General features: G+C 32.9%; 1 protein-coding gene across 6 annotated transcripts in view; it reads left to right on the forward strand.

The window, feature by feature from the left end:
- FAM185A (family with sequence similarity 185 member A) overlaps positions 1-15,873 on the forward strand; it is a 55,390-nt gene that overhangs the window by 29,392 nt on the left and 10,125 nt on the right. For 2 of the 6 annotated variants that reach the window (XM_039848961.1, XM_039848964.1), the window contains 3 exons: positions 744-785; positions 8,089-8,184; positions 11,637-11,771. In XM_039848961.1, coding sequence (XP_039704895.1) covers positions 744-785; positions 8,089-8,184; positions 11,637-11,771 — 273 coding nt within the window. Of the gene's footprint in view, positions 1-743; positions 786-8,088; positions 8,185-11,636; positions 11,772-13,570; positions 13,690-15,873 lie in introns of those variants that run through there. The other 4 variants (XM_039848962.1, XM_039848965.1, XM_039848963.1 and 1 more) reach the window with 4 other exon arrangements.

The following is a 15,873-nucleotide window of genomic DNA, read 5'->3' on the forward strand; positions in this document are numbered from 1 at the left end:
ATGAACTTAGAAGGTATTTAAGTCAGACAGAGAAAGATAAACTATATATTTCACTTATATGTGGAATCTAAGGAATAAAAAGAACAAATTAATCAAAAACAGACTCACAAATATAGTGGACAATTTGGTGATGGAAAGAGGGGAGGGGGGTTTGAGGGACTAGGAGAATGGGGTGAAGGGTTGAAGAAATATAAATTATTAGCTCACAGGTGGTCACGGGAATGGGGAAGATGGTATAGGGAATGCAGTTAGTTAGCATTAGTACATTGGCTAGTTGGAAAGGGGAGGGAGGGAGCAATTGGGATCATTTTGCTAACTATATAGATGTCTAACCAATATATACTTGAAACTAATAAAAATTAAAAAATTTAAAAAATATAGTGATATTTGGTTGAAAATGCATAGTCAGTGCATTTAAGTAATTTTTTCATTTATGGGTTTTAGAAGTATCATTTTTCTTCCATGTTTTCCATACTGTATAGCGGTATGTCTTATAGTTATGCTATAAAAGCTTAAGCTGGAGTGGTGGAAGAGAGTTTATATAGATACCTAAAGCTATTTATTTCAGAGTTGCAAGTAAATTTGTCATTGGTGTGTGATACTGAGGAAAATTGCCAACAACAATAACAACATTATTAAATAACATTTTGGATATCCAAGCATGTTTTCAGATACCATATAACAGTTCCTTTCTAGATTACCCATAATATATAAATTTGTCTTTCTTTTTCTCTCTTTTACAGGTAATATAACATTACAAAGCAAGATGGGTAACATCACAGTAGGTATGTGCTAAGATGCTAGTTACAAAGCAAGATGGGTAACATCACAGTAGGTATGTGCTAAGATGCTAGTTAGGGTAAACTTTATTTACCCTAACAAAATATCACAAATATAGCTATTTTAAAAGCATGTAAAATATAGCTATTTTACATGCTTTTAAAATAGCTATATTTGTGATATTTTGTTAGGGTAAATAAAGTTTACCGTTTCGCTGATGACTTGATAAGATCCTGATAAGTCAAATATAGGCAGACCCCCATGTATGAATATGTGGAAATATTTCTGGAAATTCATTGATTCATCATCCAATAAATATTGTGTATATTGTAGGTTTAGAGTCACTCAGAATAGTGTTGAAATTCTGATTTCACCACTTTCTATAATGGGCAAATTACCTAACTTTTCTGTGCCTCAGTTTCCACAACTGAAAAAAAATAATAGTAAGTACCTATCATGTAGGGTTATAAGAATTAAACAATATATATAAAGTACTTTAGCACAGTGTCTGACATATGGTAAAAATTCAATAAACAATAGCCATTTTATTGTTATTGTTCTAATCCTAGGCCAGAACTAATAGTGGCTAGTGGTACTTTAGACTTAGTCACCACATCTGTTGCTGTGCTGGGGAAAAGACTCAGAATAGTTTAGATAGAGCTTTTCTCAGTCCCAAGGAGCATCTGCTTGCCTGTTTGACAAAGACACACTGAGCTCTAAGAGTGATGGTTGTTTTTTAGGCCTTAGAAGGTAGGGTGTTCGGGTTGGGAAATTGGGATCTTTGTGGTGGGGAGCTGTCGCTTATAGTCAGTATGAATGCCTAGGGCCTTATGTTTTTGTCTTTTTTGATATTTTATATTTTCTCTTTCTTTGTGCTGACTGAAGTAGTGAATATGTCCAACAATCCCTTCCACTATCACTTCTGGATTTTTCTGGCTTAAAGTATACATCTTTCTTTAAGTTTTCTAGAGATTGTAACTTTTATGTTGAATGGGGAATAAGTAGAATATAAAGGCTTCCTCGGTGATAATTATAAATCATTTTAACTAAGACATGACAGAAGAATTTACCTGTGTTCCAGTGGGAAATCAAGATTCACTAATGACTCTTCAGGCCATTTCATCAGAGGACATATCTGGGAATAGTAAGGAAAGTTTCTAGGGTGAACAAAAAGGTACACTGGCAAGAAGCTGAGCGAGCTGGGGGGAAGTCTTAGACATGGGTGGAGTTTGTAGCAGTAAGGGAAGAGGGGAGAAAGAGAGGAGAATATTTCAAATTGGAAGGCACAGGGTTTCACTACCCACTAGTGGCTCTTTAGGCAAATGTGAATTTGAGGACTTAATATAATATAACATAAATGTTATTCCTAGATGGAAATGTGAAAACATAAAGGAAAAACCATTCTCTCTAAAATTGGAAATGGTTTATCCATACTGGAAAAGAATATTAATAGCAAGAATGAAATATATAGTAATTTACATCTTCAAAAATGGTTTAATACTTTGTATAAGTAATTAACATTATGAATTCTTATTAATTTTCTCTATAAACCATCCCCTTTCCCATTATTAAGTATTAGATGGACTTTAAGTCAAGGTGTATTATTTTTCTCAGATAAATCTCTGTCTACTTGAAGAAAATTACCTGAGTGTTAAGATATAGATTGATATCATGTATGTGTATACATACATATATATGTTTGTATCTATATAATATCTATATCTTATGGATAAACTAAAATTATAGAAATAATAACCCTTTCTAATTTTCTTTAGTGAAACATAAATTGTGGTTTTATGATGTTTTTAAAAACTTTAAAATGTTTTAGGCTGTTCTTAAAAACATAAATAAATGAAGGTAAATAAAGCTTGTTTCTTATTTTATAAACATCACTGATAAATTTTGAGTTCTATTTTGGAAGAATCTCTCAAATAAGAAAAAAGTATGCATTTTTTGTTATATCTTGATCTGTGATAGTGTGGAAATGCATGGACCTTATAAGTAGATTTGATTGTGAATTTTGGTTCTACTGTGTGACTTTGAGCAAATTACTAAATCTGTCAGAGTTTGCATTTTAATACATAAAAGGAATACAACCCACATAACACAAGATTTGTTGATAATTAAAGTATATAAAGTACAGCCCAGTGCATGATAGTCATTCAATAAACTAGTCTTTCCTCTTCTAGTTTATTATCTATAACATAAAACTGTTAAGCCACTGTGTTATAATCTTAATTATAAGGGAAATATTCATAAGTTCATTTAATTCTTGAATACCTATATTAAGACTTTGAAAGAAAGAAAGATATGAATCACATCACTGTTTATTGATCTCAAATTGTGTTAGCGTTTGGAGACAACACTGAGTATGGCAGTAACTAGTTGTCTATTTGAGTGCCTGCTGTATATCGGGAGCTCTTTTTAGGTACTGAGGAATAAACTGGTCAACAAACAAAGCCTCCATGTTAAGCTTCTGGCTGAGAAGAAAGACAATAAGCATGTGAATAACAAAATATAATTTCAGATAGTGCAGTGAATAAATAAGAGAAGGTAATGGGATAGAAATTGGGGAAAAGTTAGCAATCTGGGAGGGTCTGGAGAAGGGACATTTGAACTAAGGTCAGAATAATGGGAAAGAGGCATGTAAAATTCCAGATACAGAGCTCCTCAGATAGAGAAATAGCCAGTGCAAGTCTTGAAAATGGAATGAGTTTATTATTTTTGTGGTACAGAAGGAAGACTTGTGGGCAGAGTTCTGGGAGATGACGTAAGCAAGGGCTAGATCCTCAAGTCTTATAGACATGGTAAAAATTGGGACTTTATTCCTTGTAACTACAACAGGGTGTTAGCAGAAGAGTGATATGTAATTTATATTTAAAAAGAACACCCCCTAGCTGTTTCATAATGTGCCAGAGAGGTGCGGAAGTGGAAGCAGTTGACTAGAAAGCTTAATTTGTTTATCCATTTTCCTATTGCTGAATACCTGGGCTGTTCCTAATTTTTGTCAATTATAAATAAAGCTGCTATAGCCATTCTTAGACAAGTTATTTTATGGAGATATATAGATAAAATACAGATACAGATACAGATATAAATATAAATATATATTTTCCTTCTCGGGTAAATACCTAGGAATGGAGTTTCTGGATTGAGTAGGTATGTATATGATTAGTTTTATGATAAACTACCACACTTTTCCCCAGAGTTCCATTTTATACCCCCTCCTATAATGTATGAGTTGCAGGAGTTTTTTATATATTTTGAGAACAAATCCTTTGTCAGATATTGTTTTCTCTGTATTTTCTTAATGATGAACAATCAGGGAGAATGAAAAGCTAGAATTGCCTTCAGGCAAGTTTTTTTTGTTTCTATAAGTAAGAATTTTACACCTAACTGTATATTACACAAACCCTAAGAAAGAGCTGGTTTTAGGAAATTGGTAAATCTCTTTGTCTTAAATAGAATCAAATTTTACAGTTTGGTTTTTTTTTAGGGAGAAAAGCTTATTTCCTCAAAACAATATGTTTGCTGTAGGTATTGGCAGAGTACGAGTAAAGGGCCAGATAGTAAATACTTTTGGCTTTGTAAGCCACGTAATCTATCTGGACTATGCAACTCTGTTATTTTAACACAAAAGCAGCCATTGACATTACAAAAATGGATGTGTCTACTTTCCAGTAAACCTCTACTAATAAAAACAGGAGGCTGTAGTTTGCCAACCCTGCTGTTTAGCCTAAAAACCATTACTGTTATGATTCTGGAGAAATTTTAAGTTTGATGGCTTAATCCCAAAGGTTACAAGTAAGTAATGTTTATTTGAAATTTCTTGATTGGTTGGTTTGTGTTTTTCTTGAAACAAAATATTTGCTTGAGAAATTTGAAGGCAGCCCTTATAAATCATGACAACCTAATTAAAATCTACTGTGTAACTTGGATTTTGAGGAATTGAGATTACTAGAAGCAAAACAGTTAAAAGAAACAAAAAGTGGTTTGTAGGAACCTGAGGGGTAGAATTGTAGAAGCTTCAAAATATTGGAATTGGTGTTGAGAAAAGGTTATATAATATTATTCAGTGGGAATATTAAGAGACTTGAGATGATTTAGGTATTATCTAACTATTTGATTTCAGGAAAATAGACTCAGTGTCCTCTCCATGATTCCTTTATTAAGAAGAATATGTGTGATTATAGTCCTTTATTTCTGGTTTAGATAATATAATTGATCAGCTTTTTAAGTAATCTCATCAGTGATTTGGATTTTGTATATATCAATTCTAACCTACCCCCCAAAACCCTGTTCTTCCTAATTTCCAAAATACAGAGCTCTCTCAGAAGTTGAAGTGCTCTATTAAAATTAATTATCAAAACCCTGATTTTCCTTGAACCTATATTCTTAAAATAACAATTTTCTTCTGGAACACTAGGTCATGTTCCATTTAAAACTTTCAACAGGAGAAAGCAGCACTCGTTAGTAAATAATGGTGAGATAGGGATGCTAATAGAGTTGCTCACCTAGCTTTACTTTCTCTGTTCCATGTTGTCTCTTTTGAAAGGCACTGCCAGAAGCTGTGTAATGATAATTATATCTTTAAAAAAAGAACGTCTTCATTTTTTTGTTTGTTTTTTTTTTGGTTTTTTTTTGTTTTTTTTGCAGGGCAGGAGTGTGGGGCAGATTGCATCTCTCAAGCCCAGTCTCCTACATGCTCCTTCCCTGACACAGAATACCTAGGCAGGACACTAACTTAGAACACTTTCATGAAGTAACTTTAATTCTGCCTTTGCAAACACTTTACTATAATAGAAATGATTGGAACTAAAAATTAACTTAAGAATCAAATGAAGGCTTATATATTTAGTTCTACTTATAAAATTTGTTCCTTGTTCTTGCAATTAATGTAGTTTTGGAAGTACAGAAATAAAGTTGCAAAAATCAAGAAATATCTTTTATGTTACTGTTCCTTAGTATCTACATGTTGAAACTTGAGATAGAATTATAAAAATTCAGAACTTTCTGAACATGCTTGACCAATTTTGAGAGACTTCTTTATCTAGAGGAAAATAACAAAGTTTGGAATTTTAGCCTTTCAAGCTTATTTGTTATTGTCTGCTATTAGCAAAGTGCATATTAGATATCTATTTCTTTGGTTGCATGTAGCATTAACTGGTAGTTGACATCAGTTTTTCCCATTTGTATGTGTAATTTTCCAGGAAAACTAGGTGGCTTCTGTCAGACAAACAAGATCTTTGTCCAAAATTGTGATGATAGAAAACTGAAAACTGTAGGAGTCTACTTATTCAAACTGCTGTCTGGACTAGCAATTTCTGTTCACATCTTAATCACTCTCTAATACTTATTTCCCTTAAGGCTTCCTCCAAAAGCTACAGAATTTCTCTATTACGTGAATCCCCAAAATATGAAATTCTGTGGATGAAGCCTTAATTTGACTCTTGTTAATTTTTAGTTCTTGTTAAGTTAATTTTTAGTTCCAACCATTTGCATTATAGAAAACAAAAGGAAATTAGTGTATCTTTTGCTACATAGCCTTTTCAGTATCACCATTGCTTTCTCTTTTGAAAACACATCTTGAATTTTAATATTTTTTGACAGTCTCCAAGGGATGGGCCATTATCAGAGCTCAACACTGATAACATGAGGATGTAATTACTTAGTGGCTTAGGATATAATTATATAGCTGTGTTTATTGCCCACTGGGAGAGGGGAGTTAAAAGTATTTCCTATGAGCCACATAAAAATTTTGTGTTTTTCCCCATAGGGAAAGCAAGAAATCACACTAATGTTTTAAATGTTTTGTTTTGTTTAACCTGGGATAATGCACACATTGTGTAGTCCACATTTTTTTTTTTTTACCGTAATATATTTTTATTTGGCTTCTTTTGGTTGCAGTAAGAAGCTTTAAAAGGGGTTCCTACTGGTATTTGAAGAGAGGAATATTCATCTTTATCCAGCTATTCTATGTCATTTATCTCTAGTAGCTTAATTTCTCAGTATCAGTGTTTATTTTTGACACTTAAAAATTAAATAAGTTGTTGAATCACTGTACTGTATACCTGAAACTAATGTAATATTGTATGTCAATTGTACTTAAATTTAAAAGTTAAATAATTTAGTCCTGATAAAGGCCATTTTTCAATTAGATTAGAGATAAATTATTGTAAATAATCAGAGTCAGATTTTAAACAGTTTAGTCTCAAGTTGTTGTCTTTGGTTATTTAAAAATTATTTTAAAGAAAAATGTTGGCTCCTTGAGTGTACAAATGTTTTTTTCCTCCACATTTTATAAAAAATATATATTTGGCATTGGTTTTATCACACTCCTTACTTACTTTGTTTCCACTTTGAAGTAATAAAAGCTCCTGATAAAATATGCTTTTAAAGAGACCTTTCTAAAAAATATATGCTTTGGCCTCCTTAGGGCAGTCCAATAGAATATTAGATTAAATGTTCAGTTGCCATGGGAGAGGAGGAAGAAGGAAAAGCAACTTAGCACTGACTTGTCAACATCATTCTCTTACTTCTTTATCTCTGACTACCAGCTTTTCCTTGAATTTGAAATGTTGGCTCATTGAAAAAAGGAGTCAACGATGATATAAGGAAATTTGAGTGTCGAATAAGGACCACCTTAATTCTGACTTTCTTTCCCTTACTTAAAGATACCTATTCAATTCCAGAAACCTGAAAAGAAATATTTAGATATAAATAAGCTTCACCCACTCTTCCAGTGATTTCCTCCTCCTTTCTGTCCCTTAAAGAAATGCAACAAAACCTTGTGTAATCTTTCACTCTTAGCAGCACTAGTACTAGCAAATTTGCTAAAAGGAGAAAATTCAGAGGTTTTGATTTTTATTAACTTTGCTACTACTAATATGTGACTAACATGGGATAGAATTCTTTAGTAAATATTGCAAGTTAATAGTAAACTAAATCTATCAATGATGCTTAATGGTCTTGGCTATCAAGGATCCATTGCTTGCCTACTGCCCTTCCTACACATTAGGTTTTTGAGTAAACATGTTTAGGTAGGTTGCCTTAGATGTTTAGAGAGAAGTTATGCAGGTTACTATAGACGTAGGGATTTTTTATTAGTTGTCTAGGGGTACAATTCTAGATTTCTGTTCCTGTGTTTATTTTAAAGCAGCAGATGACATAGTTATAAGGAAAATAAGAAATCTTTCAAGACTCTTAGCTTCTTATCCAAATGTCAAAGCAGAGCCTTTTGTTTCAAGTTTATAATTCTAAGTACTCACATGAGAATAATTATGCTTATAGTTTTTTCCTTTCTCCTAGATTCGTCCTCTGGATGTCTAAAAGCTTCGACTCATCAGGGTGCCTTAGATGTTTATGTCAGCCAACTGGGGAAAGTGGAATTGAAATCTCATAAAGGTTAGCCAAGTGGAATGTTTTATTTTGACATATGGTGTATGGAAGCTTTTATATAACATTCAGGAAACAGGTCATCAAAGTACCTATGGTACTGACATAGTGATTTCAAGATAATTTTTTCTGGTATAACCTGATTTAAAGACTGGAATACCAGTTTGGATACAAGACTGGAATACCATGTGGGTATTCTTTTGGGACACATGGCCACTAAGACTATCTTTCCCTTTGTAGTGCAAACAAAATGTAATATATTGTCTCTTTGTTATTGTGAAATTTTTTAGTGTTAGTGTTTGGGTTTTTCAGTTTAGTTTTGGGTTTGAAATAGAATATTCTTTGAGGGAAAATGCTTCCATATGTTCTGTTGGAAGCTTTTTTACCAGTCTGTAAGAGGCCATCACTCAAGAGAAGTACTTTTCAAAATGTGATACTGAAATAAGGGTATCACCAGGAAGGTCCTCTAACGTGATTGTTGACTTACTCTCTTGAAGTATCAAGACTTACGACGTGTCTCTTTCTATAATCTTATTTCTAATACAAATAACTTATTTTAAGAGTCCATATCTTTTATTAAAAATGACACACTTTTTAGTCATCTGAAAACTGAATATGAGTCTGCGTACATGCACATGTGCATGGTGGCAAGTGGCTGGGTACTTGAAGTATCTTGGCCATAGAGACTGAAGTGGCCTGGGTGCACAAAGTTGTTAAAAACTGGAGCTCTGCCTAAAAAAAAATTTTTTTAAAGAAAGTCTAGAAGCTCTTGTATATTGGACAGAACAGGGCTATATGTATAACAAGTAAAATAATTCCTTACAGAGATCAGTTTTTCCTGTCATTAGTAATTTCTTTGCCATACTGCTTTAATACCATTTTGTCAGTGAAGCTCACTTGTCAGTGTATCAAAACTACAAATGCAGGATCTGAAACTGAACTTATTGCTGACACACAGATGTGATTTGATTTTTCAAAATCACATTTTTTCTTTTAGATAATGTGTTTTCACTAAATTTCTAAGAGCTTCAATAATGCTATTCAGGGAATTTTGTAAACGCCATGAAAGTCATATAACTGCATTCTCTTATTACAAAGACATAGAGAAGAAAACAAACCATTACTACATTTAATGTAACTAGTAATGGATTAAAAGCTTTTATGTGAAAGTTATTTCCTGAATTGTATGGATGAAAATATAAAACAAACAAAAAACATTGTTCATCTTCATTCACTTGAAATATATTTGAGTATTATTTGGAATGTTGTTCCAGTAACCAACTGAACTGGCATACGATGTTCCAAAATTTGATTAGGATTACAATTTTGTGTTTTCTCCTGCTGGAATCATGTTCCTGGTAGAAACTTAAAGAAAACTGGAAGCAAAAATTTCTGTCATAAGAGACTTTAGGTCTCTTAATTCTCACTACATTTGGCAATAGTAACTTTTTAGAGTAATGGAAAGTTATTCTGTTGCTTAATGTTTAGTGAACACATCTGGAATCCTTTACAACTTGTCTTGCTGTAGTGTTCAAGAGCCAGCCACTTGAGTCTCTTAGGTCTTCTCTATTTTGCTATGTGAAGAAGAATGCTTGTTTTCTCTCTCCCTATGAAAGTCAACATGGTGACCTTATTCATTCATTCAGAAAGACTGTTTTGGGGCTTGATAGTCAGGCTTACATCTGAATACTGACTTTTCTACTTAAAATTTGTCCATGATAAACCTCTAATCTCAATATAGTATGCCTTCAATAAATGATGTGGTATTAATATTAGTTTTAATAATGACTTTTTAATTTAAAAGACTGGTAATGATGTCAATAACTGTGAAACAGCTTATGAAATGAAAAGAAGTTGAAGATATAATAAAAAGCTCTTCTTTCTAAAAAAGATAATATTAAAGGAGACATTTGGGAATGTCTTCAAGTCATGAGAATTCTTCATTTGCTAACAGTAATGGAATTTTGGTAGTGATGGGTTTTGTTTTTTAAGGCTGTAGAAAGATATGAGGATAAAACTGCATTGCTTAACATTTTTAAAGCTCTCAGATTTGAGACATTTATTTAAAAACAGAAAAAAGGTGTTCATAAAATTATCATATTCGATATATTTAGAGACATAAAGTCCTAGAATAAAGTTTTTAAAATCTATTATTTTCTACTTTTTAAAGTATGTTTTGGTAGAAAAACATGTATCTTCTATTCTTCTGGAAATTTTTCAGGGTTGTTTGGCCCTCATATCTGTTGCTATGGGAAATTTTCTGTCAGTAGTTTACATTTAAACTCTGAAAATCAATTTGTTTTTTTAAATAAAACCAGCTGTAGTGATGTACTTCGTCCCCCCGCTTTTTTTGAGTAGGAAGTATGAGAGTTTATCAGCCTTACCCCAAACTTCTAGCTCCAGTTAGGAAGGCTGAGAAGATATTAAATTACTTAGAGAAACAAGCTGATGTTAACCCAACTAGAAGGCAAACAGCGACCTGTAAATAAATGCATTGTAAAACGAATCTTTACAATATTCACAATGGATGTCATCCTGACCATCTGTGTCCATAGAGCTGGGGTTACTGTGTTATGGCAGGGGCCTCTTACTTTTTTGATGTATGAGAAACAGAAAGAAAAAACTTCTGAAACAGGAGTGTGCTGCTGAGTCTGTACTGCAACCCACAGAATGGTTTTCAAAAATGCCTTAGCTAACAGAGTAGTTTTCCTTATTTCCTACTTTAGAAGCTTTAATTACTACAAGATTGTAATGGAAATAAAGATGAGTGTCTTGCCTCAATTATCCAAAAGACTGTAATCCATTGAAAAGAAACATTAGTCAGTTGAAATTCAAATATTCTTTTTTTATTATTGTTACCCCCCACCCCCCAGATACAACTGAAAGCACAAGAGCTCAGAGTTCTAGTTATGTTACAGTGATCAGTGAGGTCACAAGTCCTGTAATAAGATGAGGTAGCAGTATATGACATACCACAGTGGTTAAGAGCGTGGGCTTTGTTGTCATTGAACTGGATCTAGATTCCAACACTAGCTCTAGTGGGAACTTGAGCAAGTTCTCATCTGCACAATTGAGATAATAATACCTCATTGAAGTTGATATGGAGATTAAGAGATAATGTAATTAAGGTGCCTGGCTCTTCATATATTCTCAATTAGTGGTAAATCCTGTTTACAAGCTACATGTGTAGTAAACTGCTCCTTTTCTGGTACTAGGTAAGGTGATGAGGGCTATTGGCAAAAGAAGAAATAGTAATGCATAATGACTCATACCCTTGCTAGAAGTTACTGTCAGTGCCTTGGGAGGAAGGTAATGTTTGACCACCTGGGAATAAGGAAAAGACTGTTTTTTAAATAAACTCTGTTGAGGAGTAAAGACAGTGTACCAGGAGCATTTTTATAATAGGCTCTGGTACTTTTGATTTCTTTGCATTTATAAGCTCTCCTTTAAACTTATTACAGGCTCTATTCTTGTCAAGGTCACATCCTCTCTTCAAGCTCATTTACAGTTATCAGGGAAAGAGGTTGATGTGAACTCAGAAGTCCATGTTCAAGAAATGGCTGAAGCTCATAAAGATGATGGTATAATAATTACTGGTAAGGAGACTGCATTTTGCTATGTAAGATGCATAGTCATTGTCCATATATAAGTAGAATATGGCACACTGAAATGCAGTTTTAGTCTTTTATTTCTTTCCATTGTCACATTGTAGTGTTTGACGCTTTTTTCTTCCAACTGCTTATCAGTAACAATGCACACATTTAGTTTGAAATACTCAGTAGCCCTATCACTTGGATAAAACTGATTACAAAATTTTTCGTATCTCGAAGAGATATTCGCATACCATGTTCATAGCAATATTCACAGTAGTCAAGAGGTAGAAGCAACCCAAATGTCTATTGACAGATAATGGATGAATATAATGTTGTATATACTACATATATTAGAATATTATTCTGCCCTAAAAAGGAAGAAACTCCTGTTACATGCTACAACATGGATGAAGCTTGAGGATATTATGCTAAGTATTTCAGTCACAAAAAGACAAATATTGTATGATTCCACTTATATGAGATATTTAAAGTAATCAGATTCATAGAAATAGAAAGAGAGGGAAGGGGAAAATGGGGAGTTGTTCAATGGGTATGGAGTTTTAGTTTTGCAAGATGAAAAAGTTCTGAAGAGCTGTTTTGCAACACCGTGAATGTACTCAACAGTACTGACCTGTAAACTTAAAAATGCTCAAGATGGTCAATTTTATGTTATGTATTTTTTACTATAATTTGAAATTTTTTTAGTCATTAAATTTTTTTTTTCTGTCACAGGTATTTTCTAAGTCTTGGACTTAAAATTCAACTAAATACATATAATGCAAGATTTAAAGTTAACTTTGTATGATTATAATAAATAGGAATTTGGTTTCATATTTTACGTATCGTAAACTTACTCTTTTAGTATAACAGATTCTCAGTCCTAAAAAAGTGAATAGCTTTTGCTCATTTTTTCTAATTACCTCTGCTACATTGATGCCTGATACTACTTTTTAAAACATTTATTGTATAGATAATACATATACATAGTAAAAAAGAAAAAGAATTCATGCTGATAAGATTTTCCTTTAAATTTTATCAGCATCAAGGACATTGAAATTAAAGTGTGTACATGCATGTATACTGTAGGGTCACCCATGAGCTAATATCTAGAAAAAGGAAGTTTGTATGGTGGTTGTGGTAGTGGTGGTAGCTGTGAGGTGTCTTCATAAAATCAAGCTTCAGTTTTATATATTTTGTATGTCATAAAAGTTAAGAAAGCAATTTGTTAAAAATCATAGAATATTAACAAAAAGCATAACAGCAATAAAAATAATACCTGTACACTCTCTGATCTAAATGAATGATTAATGGGCACACTTTTAAGTTTGTTGAAAATTTTAAATGTATTAAATGTGGTAAGAATCAACTTCTTGTGATCCAATCTTGTGCGTTTGATAAGGCCCCAATAGAATTACCTTCTTTGGTTCCAGTAATCTAAAGTTATTTAATAATGTTCTGAATGATAGCATCGTCAAATTATTTTACATATGTTTAGAGTATTTAAATTATGTAGTTATTTTGCTATTTTTCATTTTGTTACTCATAAAATCATGTGCCTTTCTGAAATTTAGATTTTTTATTTTTTAAATTTTATTTTATCATTTGCTTCAAGTATACAGTACATTAGCTAGACAATTATATAATTTATAAAATGATCCCCCAATTGCTCTTTCTTTCCTCTGGCTCTCCAGCTAGCCATTACGTTAATGCTGACTGCATTCCCTGTGCCATGCTCCCCATCCCCGTGACCATCTTTCAACTACTAATTTGTACTTCTTTAACCCTTTGCCCCATTCTTCCAGCACCCCAGTCCTCTTTCCCTCTGCCCATCACCAGATTGTCCTCTCTATTTGTAAGTCCGATTTTGATTACTTTGTTCTTTTTGTTCCTTAGATTCTGCATATAAGTGAAATCATTTGGTATTTATTTTCCTCTGTCTGGTATACTGCGAGATTGGGCCCCAAATCTGTAGGTTGTCTCAGATTAAATCCATTAGAGTGATAATACAGAAAGAACTCAGATAAAGACAGAGCAGTCTCTTTTGGAGAGAGTTGTATGAACAAGTTATTGGGTTTAGAACTTTCATAATTCATTTTGTTTTTTGTTATTTTTTAAATTTTTTGATTATAGTTGGCATATAATATTATTTTCAGGTGTACAACATAGTGATTAGACATTTATATAACTTATGAAGTGATCACCCTGATAAATCTAGTACCCATCTGACACTGTCGATAGTTATTACAATATTGTTGACCATATTTCTTAGGCTATACTTTATATTCCCATGACTATTTTGTAACTACCAATTTGTATTTCTTAATACCTTCCCCTCTTTCATCCACCCTTCCAACCCCAATCCCATATGGTAGCTCTAAAAAATGTTCTCTGTATTAATGAGTTTATTTCTGTTTTATTTTATTCTTTAGACTCCACATGTACGAGAAGTCATATGGCATTTGTCTTTTCTATCTGACTTACTCCAATAAGCGCAATACTTTTTTAGTCCATCCATGTTGTTGCAGATAACGAGATTTCATTCTTTTAATTATTTATTTATTCATTTATTTTTATGGCTGAGTAATATTCCATTGTATATCTGTACTACTTCTTCTTTATCCATTCATCCATTATTGGACACCCAGATTGCCTCCATATCTTGGCTATTGTAAATAATGCTGCAATGAACATATAGATGCACATGTCCTTTCAAAATAGTATTTTGGTTTTCTTCACATAAATATGTCTTTTGTCTCTTTTTATAGCCTTTGTTTTAAGGCCTATTTTGTCTGGTATAAATATTGCTACCCTAGTTTTTTTTTTTGTTTTCATTTTCATGAAATATTTTCCATCCCTTTGCTTCTAGTCTATGTGTGTCTTTTGATCTGAAGTGAGTCTCTTGTAGGCAGCATATGTAAGGATCTTGTTTTCTTATCCATTTACCCACCCCGTCTTTTGATGGGAGCATTTAATTCATTTACATTTAAAGTAATTGTTGCTAGATAGGCAGTTATTGCCATTTTATTAATCATATTTTTGATACATATTTTTTTCTTCTTAAAGAAGTCCCTCCAACATTTTCTGTAATACTGGCTTGGTGGTGATGAGCTCCTTTAGCTTGTTCTTGTCTGAAAAGCTCTTTTTCTGTCCTTAAATTCTACATGATAGCTTTGCTGGGTAGAATAATCTTGGTAGTAGGTCCTTTTCATAACTTTGAATATTTCATGCCAGTCACTTCTGGCCTGCAAAGTTTCTGTTGAGAAATCAGCTGGCAGTATTATTGGAGTTCCCCTTGTAGGTAATTAATTGCTTTTCTCTTGCTGCTTTTAAGATTCTCACTTTGCTTTAACCTTTGGCATTTTAATTATGATGTATCTCAGAGTGGGCCTCAGTGGGTTCATCTTGTTTGTGACTCTGAACTTCCTGGGGTTGTATGTCTGTTTCCTTCACTTGGTTATGGAAGTTTTCTGTCATTATTTCTTCAAATAGGTTTTCAATTCCTTGCCCTTTCTCTTCACCCTTTGGTATCCCTATGATGCAAATGTTACACTTGATATCCCAGAGGCTCCTTAATTATCGTCATTGTTTTTGATTCTTTATTCTTTTTGCTGTTCTGATTGGGTGTCCTCTGCTATCCTATCCTCTAAATCACCAATTCGATCCTCTGCTTCATCCAATCTGTTGATTCCCTCTAATGTATTCTTTTTGTGTGTGTGTGCTTTTCGGTGTTTTATTTCAATAAGAGTATAATACACAAATGCTCTTTAATTCTTCGTCTTTATGCGAACTCCCAGCAGTACTGACACATGAAGAGTAATAACCTCATAGAAAACTTTACCTTCATTGTCACAGGATTACTGAGGATTTGGATCACCTAATTTCAGAGCCTTGCTCTTTTTTAAAAAATTTATTAATTTAAATTTGTTTCAGGTATACAGTACATTGGTTAGACGTCTATATAGTTCATAAAACGATCCCCCCAATTACTCTCTACCTCCCCTGACCCTCTACCTAGCCATCATATAAATGCTAACTGCATTCCCTCTGCTGTGCTTGCCATCCCTGTGACCATCCATCAACTACTAATTTGTACTTCAACCCTTCT

The sequence above is a fragment of the Pteropus medius genome, unplaced genomic scaffold (assembly GCF_902729225.1).
Source record: "Pteropus medius unplaced genomic scaffold, Ma_sr-lr_union100, whole genome shotgun sequence".
NCBI classification, from domain to species: Eukaryota; Metazoa; Chordata; class Mammalia; order Chiroptera; family Pteropodidae; genus Pteropus; species Pteropus medius.